The sequence below is a fragment of the Aegilops tauschii genome, chromosome 1, assembly GCF_002575655.3.
Source record: "Aegilops tauschii subsp. strangulata cultivar AL8/78 chromosome 1, Aet v6.0, whole genome shotgun sequence".
Lineage (NCBI taxonomy): Eukaryota > Viridiplantae > Streptophyta > Magnoliopsida > Poales > Poaceae > Aegilops > Aegilops tauschii.
In genome coordinates, this window is record NC_053035.3 from 504,834,106 (window position 1) to 504,845,765 (window position 11,660).

Consider the following 11,660-nt stretch of genomic DNA (forward strand, 5'->3'; position numbering starts at 1 on the left):
GATCGAATCAAGCATCATAGAGTTCGGGGAGGAGTAGCATTTCCACCGTCAGCTCCTCGCTGATGCATCAATGTAGAGTGCGGGGAGGACACGGAACGTAAATACCTGGGGTTTAGCGCTGGTGGCGGGAACGACCGACACGGCCTCCTTGCGCCGCTCCTTGCTGCCCGCCCTGCTCTAGGGATCCTAGTGCCCTGCCCTAGGGTTACTCGTTGGCGGCGGCGTTTCTCTCAAGAAAAAAAGCACGTCTCATGTCCGGCTTGTGCAGGAATCCATCACCAAGTAGGATCAGTAGTTCCGTCCCGAATCGGTTATGTTGCAAGTCCTAGCTATAGCTATATATACGTATTACCCTGCACCCCTATAAACTGTACACCCAGAGACCAATAGAAAGATCAGCGGGCACGAGGCATGCCCGTGTGTATCAATTTCTTGCGCGTATCCGTGTTGCTTCTAGTAGATCGATACTACATCAACCGTGGTTAGCCAGCTACGTCCAATCTATTCGAGTGTTTTCGTCTGCGTACGTGTTTTTCTGGTATATACTTCAGAATTCACTAATTCAGTCAGTCGGGGGCGGGATGTCTAAGCGAAGAAGGCAGGGCGAGGAGGATGAGCCCAACTACTACCACGACCGCAGCGGCAACAAGGAGAAGAGCCTCTATCTGGTTCTAGACGACTGGCACAAGGGCTTCACCATCCGCAAGATCGATGCCGACAGTCCCGACCTCAGCGCCCCCCTGCCCTCCGGCTAGTGTCACCTGAGCGTGGCCGTGCCATGAAGTTCGCAGCCCTGGGCAGCTACATCATCGGCACGAGCAACATACACGCCGGAACCCTCTTCTACGACACTGACACCGCCGGACTGGCCGTCGGCCCTCCCGTTCCAGACGCACTGCTTTGTGGCTCCAACACCTTCCTGACCTCCGGCGCCGGTGAAGCGCTGTTCGCGTTCGCCTTCCACTTCATGGAGCGGCCTGTGTCCTTTGAGGCGATGGCGAAGCCGCCGCCGACGGAAGACGACGACCTGCTGCCCACCGACTGGTCCTGGAAAAGCATGCCGACGCCCTTCACCAAGGACGAGATGATCTTCTCCTACGCGCTGCACCCGGACGGGCGCACCATATTCGTGTCCTCGTGGAGCAGGGCGGTCTGCGGCACGTACTCCGTCGACACTAGGAGCTGCAAGTGGAGGCGCCATGGGGAGTGGATGTTGCCTTTCAGAGGCCGAGGCTACTTCGACGCCGAGCTAGACGCATGGGTCGGGCTGCACGAGGACGGCGACGTCTGCTCCTGCCAGGTTGCCTCCCGCAGCGGCGGCACCACGCAGCAGCCGGAGTGGAAGATGGCCGACGAGCGTAGGATGTGGATCCCGTGGCATCAGCTGGAGTTTCGCCTGCGTCGGATGTGACGGCGCGGGCGGAGTACCGAGGAGTCGCCGGCGTCGGCCAGGGCCTGGGGCACATAGGAGTCCTCCTAGTCAAGGGGATCGGAGAGAAGATGATGGCGGCGCGAGGACACATGAGGGCAGGCATCGAGAGGATCGGCCGTCCAGGCTCGTGACGAGGGCAGCGATTGGAGGATCGCGTTAATGGTACCGTGTACAAAAATCCCATCAAAGCAAGTAAAATATACCATCAATCCTTGATTGATTCTGATTTAATTTTTATAGGCATTTTCGGATTTGTAGGGCATGTGCCCACGATCCTCGCACGCCGTACCTTTTTTTGACGTGTATGATTCATGATAAGAAATGAAAATCACATCAATGTAAGGAAATATCCCATCAATGCTTGATTGATTGTGATTAATTTTTTTATATGGTAACTAGTCCGATGGGTTTATGTGGGCGGTGAAGCGAAAAGGCAGGTGGGAGGGAAGACGAAAAATAACCGGTCAGAAAAAAATGAATTGATTGTTGCCTTGTACGTTTGGTTTTGGTATTTGAAGATTGATTACCATCCATTAGTTGGGTTACCAAAGAATAAATCAATCACCATATGTGAATTCATTGTGTTACCAAATAAACGTTGGGTTTGTCCGGCCAGTGGAAAGGGGGCGAATAAAAAACCGATGAAAAAAAACCGACGAAATTGGGAGAGGGAGGACAAAAAAAACCGGACGAAAATGGTGGGACGAAAATAAATCCGGAACGGAGACTACCAACTGAGACATTAAGAGTAGAGATGCGTATAGTGTGCTGAGTTTCCGTTGGTTCTGTCACGCCATCCGCACCATACGTACATATGCCAGCAGCCCTGTTCCTCTCCTCCTCTCCAATGCGTACGTACCAGCTCCACCATTTCCAACATGCATGGCACACAACCCACCGAAAACCCAGCACACATGGATGGAAGTCTCTGCTGTACGTACGTACTGCTTGAGATTGAGAGCCCATGTCGCCATCACGGAGGTCGCGGGTGGTGCCGTGCGTGCGTGCGTTGCGTGGAATGGGGCCCCGGGAGGGATGGAGGTGGAGATTTCCTTCGGGGTTTGAATCTCCGGCGAAAAAGAGAAGAGAAGCGTTCACCCGAGACGGCCATCGCCGACCGCACAAGGGAGAGGGAGTCAGACACCGTGATGTGGATCTTTTTAAAAAAAAAAAACGAGGCAAAGGCGCACAAGGCGCCTAACAATCATTCATTTATATGCAGTTTACATGTGTAATGACATATCCCTGATGAGTAATGTCTGCAATGATCTGAATTTGTTTTTTTTTATGCTGAACATTACAATAGCTAATCCTATAACATTGTTCGGGAAATAAATCCTGAGACCCTGCATGCTAACTTGTCCGCTACGTGAGCCTCACAATTATGAGCTCTAGGAATATGAAACACCTGAACCTGTCTTGATGCAGTGGTATTACAGAAGTTCGTCAGAATGCTTCTTTTTTGCCAATGTCCAGGCTGAGAATTAGGAGATCTTGTTGCTGCTGCTTTGATAAGGACTGTCGCTAGATTGATTCCATGTGCCTCCGCCTGAATTTGCTGATTGTGTGTGTGATTATACTTTCCATTGTTTGGTCTCTCTCATGTACCTGAAAAAAAAACCAATTCCTATTCTTACGTGTACTAAAAATAATGTAATTAGGATGCACACAGCCAACAACAATGCACACACATAAAAAAGTCAGCAAATAGCAAAGTCATGTAAGACTCAAGCTATGCATAGGCGAGAAAAAAATAACCTAAATGACCAGATCTGCGATCAACAACCTACGATAATGACCATATTTGCACCAACAATCCCATGACATCACACAAACGACGAGGTTCTGCAATAGCAATGCCTTCAAGAAGGGCGCGACACTCATGCTCTGTCATCACCGGATCCAACCACTCGTGGGCAGATTCTAGATTTTCACCTTAAAAAACCAGACCGAGCATATTCAAGCAATGCTTTCAACTTGATAATGACGTGAAAACATCTCCACTGCCAGAAAACAAGAAGGAAAATGCCCAATGCTTTTTTTTGAGTGAATGCCCAATACTATTGACAACTAGGTATGTGTCATTTTCATCGATTTAAGACGAATAAAGTTACCAGATTATCCGGAGAAAAAACCCAGTGGAACCCTAGACTACAAAGCCCATGTGGAACATAACGGGGTAATATGGGGCATTAAGTGTAATACGAGATCTGCCAGATTACTATTCTAACGTCGAGCAGAGCGACTTTGGCCCTGTTTGTTCCAGCTTCGCTTGGATTTTAATCATCCGTGGATTCGCTTCAATGTCGAAGCTGATTCTAGGAATCAGCTTCGCCACCGAAGTACACTTTGAGGTGCTTCAGGAAATTGTACTAAAAATGACCCAAATGCAAATTCAGCTTCACTGACAAAGCTGATTCCAAATAGCTGTTTGTGTCAGATTCCAGATTCGGCTTCACTGGCAAAGCTGAATCTGGTCCCAAAATTCGAAACAAACAGGGCCTTTGTGTTGTGTAGTAGAATGAACGCTATGTACGTATCGATGATCTCTTATCACTAAGTCACTTTGCTACCTGGCTCGCCTATAAAGATGAGCAGGCAAGGCGCAAACTCAATCGCTGACTTTAACTGTTATGTTGTGTACTTTATAGCCTTTTATTTTAAAACCCTTTCTCACGTTCTTTCATCGTCTTTCGATCACATATTTCCAATAATAAAGAGGGTGTGGTTTCTGGATTGCCTCAAAGAGTTTGAGAAGTTTTAAGGGTCAAAAAGCGGTCTCTCCCTTTCTCCCCTCCACACGAAACTACTCTGAGGTGACTAGGGCTTCTCCTCCTCCCATCGGCGTCGCCGCTGGTCCGCCTCACCTCCCATGGCCATTGGGATGTGGAGGTGTGTAGGACCACAACCCCTCGCCGGCGAGAGGGTTTTCGCTCTTGTTTCTTGTTTGGTTTAGGGTCTTGGTTGGGGCTGCGTGGCAGCGATGATGTGCCCTGGTAGGAATAATGTCTCCAACGTTCGATCCCCGACCCAATAATGCATCTAGCATCATCGGAGGGCGTGTGGTGATGTATCTCTGTCGGATCTCGCGGGATTCGATTTGTGTTGTTCTTTGGTGGATCTGTTTGGATCCAGTCTTTGGTTGTGTGTGTACAAATTTTTAATTTGATCCTTTCGATCTGCGGTTCCCTTCATCAACGACGGATGTTGTTCTTGTGCGTCGATTTCGTGGGGTCTTAGCACGACGACTTCTCGAGTGTCTACTATAACAACGTCTGCTGGACTTCGACGAGGAAAGGGGGATGACGACGGCACGCATTCGGCTTGCTCAAGTGTTGTGCTGGTAGTCGTCGGTATGGTTCACAAACTTTGGTTGCAATCTTTTCTTATTTCTGGTAGTATGTGTAATGCCATGACAGATGAGGAATAGATTGGAATTTTTCCGGCAAAAAAGAAGAGTTTGAGCAGTTTTTTCAGGAAAACAAATTGAGCAGTCTTGTCGGAGAAAAAAAGAGAAATGGTCGGAAATGGTATGGAACGAACGTTCGTGTTTGGAGTTGCACGCGCGATGCGCTCCTGCCCGTCCGATCGGCCTTGCTCTGCCAGTCTACCCCTATCCCCACTTCCCCAGCCGCCTCACACTCTCTCCCATGCCCAGCCGCCTCACCTGCTCCCTTCTCGCCGTCGACCTCTTCCGCGGCCCGCCACGGCGAGAACGGAGCTCGGACTTGTGTTGCTGCTCTCTCTCAGACCCCCATTCCGGTGAGCAGCCTCACTCTCTCCCCCGTCTCCTACCAGACTCGACTCTTTCTTGCTCTCTCTCCCAGATCCCCATTCCGGTGGCCGTTTTCTGCTCGAATCAAGCTGCGTGCGTGTATTCCTGCCGGCGGCCTTCTCCGTTGGGGTTCGGTTTGATGTGGTGTACAGCGAGGAGGCCGTGGGCGACCTGCTCGCCACCCTCAACCAGCTATCCGGCCCGGACACAACCATACTGCTCGCCATCCCATCCTAGCCGATTCCATTCCACCATCGATCCCTGCTGCTGAATGAATGATCAAGTGTTTCTGTGAATGAATCAGCAGACATGGTGGGGTGCTTCTTAATTAGAGGGGGGCCCATGGCGGAGGGGAGGCGAGACGATGTGAGGATGCCATGGCGGCATCCGTCAGTCTTCACAACACACAATGCGGACGCGAGGTACGACACACCCAGCCATTTCCCCCGCAAAATCACATAGTCCCGGACTGGAGTAGGTCGAAAGGACGCAGTTTTGTTGCTAGTACATCAACGATTCATTTCTGTGGCGTTTATCTTGGCTGGCATTTCCCCAGAACGGAACGGGGTTGCATCTCCCCAAACTAAATGGCCTCGTTCTCGCCCCGCCACGGTAGGGGATGCCCGTGTCGTGTGTTCCAATGCCGCGAGAATCGGAGGCAGGCAGGGGCAGGGGCATGGGGGTTCAGGTTGTAACCACTACAGCGACAAACTATGTCAGTTGCAGTAGCAAACTGCATCATGCCAATTTTGCATACCATGTCGCCTATAATGCTGCCTAACAATATCACTTTTTTTTTTGTATACCATGTGCACTGCACACACCATGTTAGGCAGCAATTGCGTTAATAACTTCAATCAACAAGGTGATTTAGGAGTACATACACAACAGCTGGTGAGCTGTTTTATGAACTGTCACTACTACTTATTCCAGTGAGTGAGGTCTTAGTTCGATCCTGCTAGCTCAGCCCCCCTCTGAATTCAATATGTTAACTGTCTGAGTTGCCAAAGCTTTTGGATCATGCTTATTTTGTTTTTCTGAATCTGTGGCTATACGTGGGAATGAGCTGCAGTCTTACAGTGAGAACTTCCGATTTATCAGAGTAGGCCATAATTTTGCCATGTATGTTTAGCACCACTTTTGTCGGTGAACCTGAATCCACAGTTATTATAAGCTTTCATCACTTCTGTACAACCTAAGGCAATCATGGGAAGAATAACTAAACAACACAGGCATGGGACATACCAAGTCCCAGGCAGCAACACCCTAGGGCCATTAGCCCTGGCCTTTGCCCACAACCTCACTTCCTCTTTGACCCTGCCATGATAGCATGCACAAAGCGGCCCTCAACTACGAAAGCACCTCAAACCAAATCTGTTGTGCCAAGGGACAGTCAACTAACAGGTGTTGCATAGTCTCCTGACGCTGATCACAAAAGAAGCCTGAAGAGCCACTCTCTCGGCAGTTGCAACAGTCCGTGGTGGCGAGCCTCTGAGGAGCTCCAAGCTTCCAAGAGGCAGAGCAGGAGGCGCCAAGGAAGGCGGTGGTGTAGCGTCAACTATCAAGAACTGGGTACATTGCCGGGTACATGAAGATGCCCAACACACCTCGCTTGTCAGCGATGTGCCTACGGAGCCTCCCGAACCCCCCCTCACCCCAATTCTCTCCAGCTGAGTTTTTGAAGCGCCAGAACTTGACACCGTTGGAGTCCGTGTCATAACTCACAATCAGCACGTAATGCAAAAACAGCTCTTCGCCAGGTAGAGCTGGTGGCGAATCAATGATGCCTCCCTTGTATTCGTTGAAGCTCTTGGGGCACTGTAGACGCACAATGACCGGCTGACGTGCCACTGCCTCCTCCAGAGATTGTTCTGTCGGGCTCATGATTTTGACAAAGCCTGATATCTTGGCCGCTACTTCCTTGTTCTTCTTGCAGCCTAGAATGCGTTCTCGGTCCATGTACGGGTACGTTGATTCGCTCGACAGTCCGTGCTTCTGTACATACTCCAGAGCAGTCTCGCTGTAGCCACCCCTGCACCCGAAGTTCTCTGTGTCGCAATCAATCAACTCTTGTACCGACAGCATAAGTTTCTCATTTGTCTTCATATAATGCAGAGCCTCAACAGCAGCTACAACCGCCATTGCCCAACAACAATCTGCCACAAGGAGTTAAAAATCAATTGAGACGCTTAGCACAATAATGACAAACTAGTAATAAATAATCAAGATCGAGATGTTTACCACAATGGACTTGTGTCCTCACTGTACGGGAGACGACGCCAGCCTCAACCCAGTCAACTCTCGACGGTCGTAATTGTAGCTTATCAATGCAAGGCGATGAGGCGTCAAGAGCACTGGGTAAAGAGCTGGTGACACGGCTGGTCATACAACGAACTGAAATTCTGATAGCGGCAAATGAAGCCATCACAATGACGAGTCTGCGATCCCTACAGAAGGAAAGGTAATTCAGTTTCTTTGGGTGATTTTATCTAGTTTTACAAATTTGTTGTTTTTCGTTCGATGTAGCAAGAATTCAATTCAATTGAACATTGTGACTCTTTTATCAGTTCATGCTTCAGGTGAATATTTTGATTCTTCATTTATCTTATGGCATGTTATTATTCATGCTGATTGAATGACGGATTGATGGATTTGTCTTTACCTAAGTTATTCTGTTTACCATGTAGTAAGACATCACCATCACTAAATTAACGGCAATATATAATGCTTGGTTATTTCAACTGTTTCTTCTATTATTTGACATCAGCTAACATGGATGTGATGCAATAATGCAATATATACATCCACCATATCACTATATCAGTGTGTTTGATATAGGCATATAGCCTGTCTATCATCAGTTCAAGCCAAGTCTTATCTTATAGCTAGTTATTAACATTTCTTGCAATCATAGAACCATGTCTAATTTGTAGTGCCCGCTTAAACCAAACCTCTTTTAGTGCGCATTCATCGCTCCTGTTTCCAGTACTGAATGATCGTGAAAATAATAATGCTAAAGCTTGTTACTGGACCCAATTCTTCTGTTACTAAAATTGAAATGGCAAGGTTTGTTTAAATTATTGTGCTGGACCTTTTCTTATATTAACTTCCTTGCAGGTTCAAAATCCTCACAGTATCAAGTACAGTGGTACAATTCAAGGGCTTAAGTATATATGGAGAACCGAAGGCCTTCGTAGACTGTTTAAGGGCAATGGAATAAACTGTGCAAGGATCGTCCCAAATTCCGCTGTGAAATTCTTCAGCTATGAGCAAGCATCAAGGTGTGTTCTTGATTGCAATTACTCTTGCCTTACGTAACTGCTTGCGTCCCACCACCTAGTTATTTGTAGTTTGCACTTTGCAGAACTTACCTCTGTTGTATGATGAGACAGTTTTGACCTGAAATCGGTTAGGAGCATTTCTTTATTACCCATATATTGACATGTTTCATTTTCATGTAAGCTATATTTGACGTGTTATTTTCATCTGTACCATTTTTACAGGGGTATTTTCAACTATATGTTCTTGATTGTATGTTTTTTCCTTTATCCGTACTACCTGTATTTTGTTTCTTTATAAGTGAAAAACATGCCATCATGCTATACCACACATGATTCTATTTTTCAGTCATGTCTACATGGAAGCTCTACTTGCTTTGCCATTTTGTGGAAATAATGCAAAAACGTTTTTAATTTGTGAACTCAGAATTTTCACCTCGCATTAATGGCCTGTCCATCAACAACCAGAAGTTATGAAACTGTTTATGTTCCTATTCTTTTTTTATCTAATCTTACATGAACTTGATTGAATCTGAAGCCAACCACTGTATTGTCTTTGTTGCGAAAAAAAAATGAATTGCGATGTAGGAAATGGAAGTATCATTCGTGCATGAATTGGGTGCCGTAGTTGTATTTGTTTGATCATATGTGTAACATTCATTTCTTGACCTATATGGCATTTTACACCTTAGTCAAATGTTACTTTAAATCCAACTTCTGTCGTTGCCTGAGGCATAAACATTATAAATGTTGTTGCTCACCAAATTGAACATGAAAATGCCTTCTTTTCATAATCCATAAGTCAGTGGGAATGAAAAGCCCCAGGTTGAACACCGTTGTGTGAGCGGTTACATATAGTTGAAGACCTGCTTGTTCAATATCAGACTGAATTTGCTCTGCTCCACATTTACTTAAAGAACTCATGTTTTATTGTCTTGTCATACATTTTTTGTTTGAGGAACTGTTGTCAATACATATAGATACAAGTTAATGGAAGTCTCTCGTTTCAATGGTCACATGTTAATATGTTGAACAGAGAATGCTCAGCCTAGTCCACTCTTGCGCCTTGGAGCTGGAGCCACAGCTGGCATCGTAGCCATGTCTGCTGCTTATCCCATGGATATGGTTAGGGGTAGGATTACTGTTCAGGTACCGTTTAGATTTCGTTGCTTTCTGTCATCATGATACTGTAGACGTCAATCGTTGGTTATTACGTGCTTAAATTTCATTCCATATGCTATTTTAATGGAGAATAATATCACATCTGCAGGCAGAGAAGTCTCCCCGTGGTATGTTTCATGCATTGGACACAGTGTACTGTGAAGAAGGCTTTCAGTGCTTTATACAGAGGGAGGCTTCCGTCATTGATTGGAGCTGTAGGTTCCTCTTAACTAGTACTCCCTCCGTCCCAAAATATAAGAATGTTTTTAACACTAGCATAGTGTCAAAAACGTTCTTATATTCTGGGACAGAGGGAGTAGTAATCAGCTATACTATTTATGTGATGTGTCTTGTTGATGGGTTCTTACCACTTTATACTTTGTTTCCTTCTTTTTGTAGGTCCCTTATGTTGGACTTAACTTTGATGTATACGATTCTCTGAAGGACTGGCTCCTCTGGACAAATGCGCTTGCAAAGTACAACGGGTTTCACATAGTAACAAGGCTTGGATGCGGAGCTGTGGCTGGAACCATAGGGAAGACTGGCATACCCTCTTTGATGCTGTCAGGAGAAGAATGCAGATTTTTTTTTTTTTTGAAAAAGAGAGCGGCCTCTCCGATTTCTATTTATCAGAAACCATAGCGTCTTGGAACAAACATAAGAGAAGCTGAAGCTAAGGAAATGAGAAGAATGCAGATGGTTGGCTGGAACCTGGAATCACGCTGCTTCTGTTGTTACTGGAGAAGGCAAAGAGGCATTCAGGAAGAATGCAGATGGTCGGCTGGAATCACACTGCTTCTGTTGTTACTGGAGAAGGCAAAGAGGCACTCCAGTACAATGGTATGACTGATGCATTCAGGAAACTGTTGGCCACGAAGGATTTGGTGCTCTGTTCAAGGGTCTTGGGCCCAACTCAGTGAAGGTAATGTTTCTAATGAACAATACAGATGTCTATAAAGCTTCCAGGGCATCTCAGTATCGCTCTTCTCTAATTCACCCCTGCGTTGCTCTTGGCCCTTTCAGCTGGTGCATTCCATAGCTGCATTCGTCACGTACGAGGATGTTCTTGTAGTAGAAGTGAGGATAGACTAGCCCTGTCTGTGTTTATCAACTTGTATTTTTGTAGGTGTTGAGTTGCTTATTTTTGTTATGCAGGGCGAGTACAAGGACAATTGGACTGACCGAGGCTCCATTCAGCACAAGAAGGCCCTCGCAGCCCCTGTCGATATATCTATCCTACTACTGGTCAAGGCCCTAATTGTTGCCGCACCGCACTCTTGGGGAAGTAATAAGTTGGCTGGTGAAGACCCTAATTGTTGCCGCACCGCACTCTTGGGAAAGTAATAAGTTGTTGGCATTTCCTAGTCTGCCTGTTTGTAATTGGTGACTTGTAAGTCCCATTTGTCTACAGCCACTGGGTGTTGTATCACTAGTAGTTTCCATGAGCATGAGTGATGAAATGTCACTTGACGAACAACTATTTTTGCCTAGTTTCTGATATTATGTACTGAATTTATGTAAATTTTGCTTCTGGGCTTACATAGCTTGTTGGTGGGTCGATTGATTCTCCCAGTAGAAACCACGTAAACAAGAAGAGGGTTATCAGTACTAATTTTGATTTGCACGTTCATGATGATTTTATTCCATGTGCTTGCTATAGCCAGAGGGGAGGATATCAGATGATACCATCACTCAAATGCTCCCATGATACCAATTCAAAATTTTCAATTTTAGACGTGTCAAAAAAATTCGTGAATGTTTCATCCCATATGTATCTACAACCCCTAAAAAGTTCAGATCAAAATCCGAAATACACAAAGAGCTAAGGTGGCTGGCAACAATTTTTGGTTTACTCGTGTAGAACATTTATTGGTCAACGTTTACGACGTCTTGATGTAAGTAGTAAATTGTGTTTAGCAGTTCAATAAATTGTGCCCGGTTTCAAAAAAGGAAACGAAAGTGGAGGCTTTTTTTTGTAGACTAGCTAGCTAGTTCATTAAGGCTTTCTTTATTT

At 46.1% G+C, this 11,660-nt stretch overlaps 2 protein-coding genes and 1 pseudogene across 2 annotated transcripts; 2 read left to right on the plus strand and 1 right to left on the minus strand.

Moving 5' to 3' along the window:
- Positions 1–581: 581 nt before the first annotated feature.
- On the plus strand, positions 582–1,411 carry LOC109767295 (uncharacterized; annotated as a pseudogene).
- A 5,209-nt stretch (positions 1,412–6,620) lies between these two features.
- On the minus strand, positions 6,621–7,349 carry LOC141026504 (thiol protease SEN102-like). Its single transcript, XM_073503165.1, has one exon. It carries the CDS (start codon positions 7,347–7,349, stop codon positions 6,762–6,764), a length of 588 nt encoding a protein of 195 aa, XP_073359266.1. The 3' UTR covers positions 6,621–6,761.
- A 36-nt stretch (positions 7,350–7,385) lies between these two features.
- LOC109767297 (mitochondrial adenine nucleotide transporter ADNT1-like) lies at positions 7,386–11,185 on the plus strand. The gene is made up of 7 exons (XM_073503166.1): positions 7,386–7,668; positions 8,325–8,488; positions 9,522–9,634; positions 9,756–9,861; positions 10,046–10,568; positions 10,670–10,723; positions 10,802–11,185. Exons 2-5 carry the CDS (start codon positions 8,473–8,475, stop codon positions 10,063–10,065), a joined length of 255 nt encoding a protein of 84 aa, XP_073359267.1. The 5' UTR covers positions 7,386–7,668; positions 8,325–8,472; the 3' UTR covers positions 10,066–10,568; positions 10,670–10,723; positions 10,802–11,185.
- Positions 11,186–11,660: the final 475 nt, after the last annotated feature.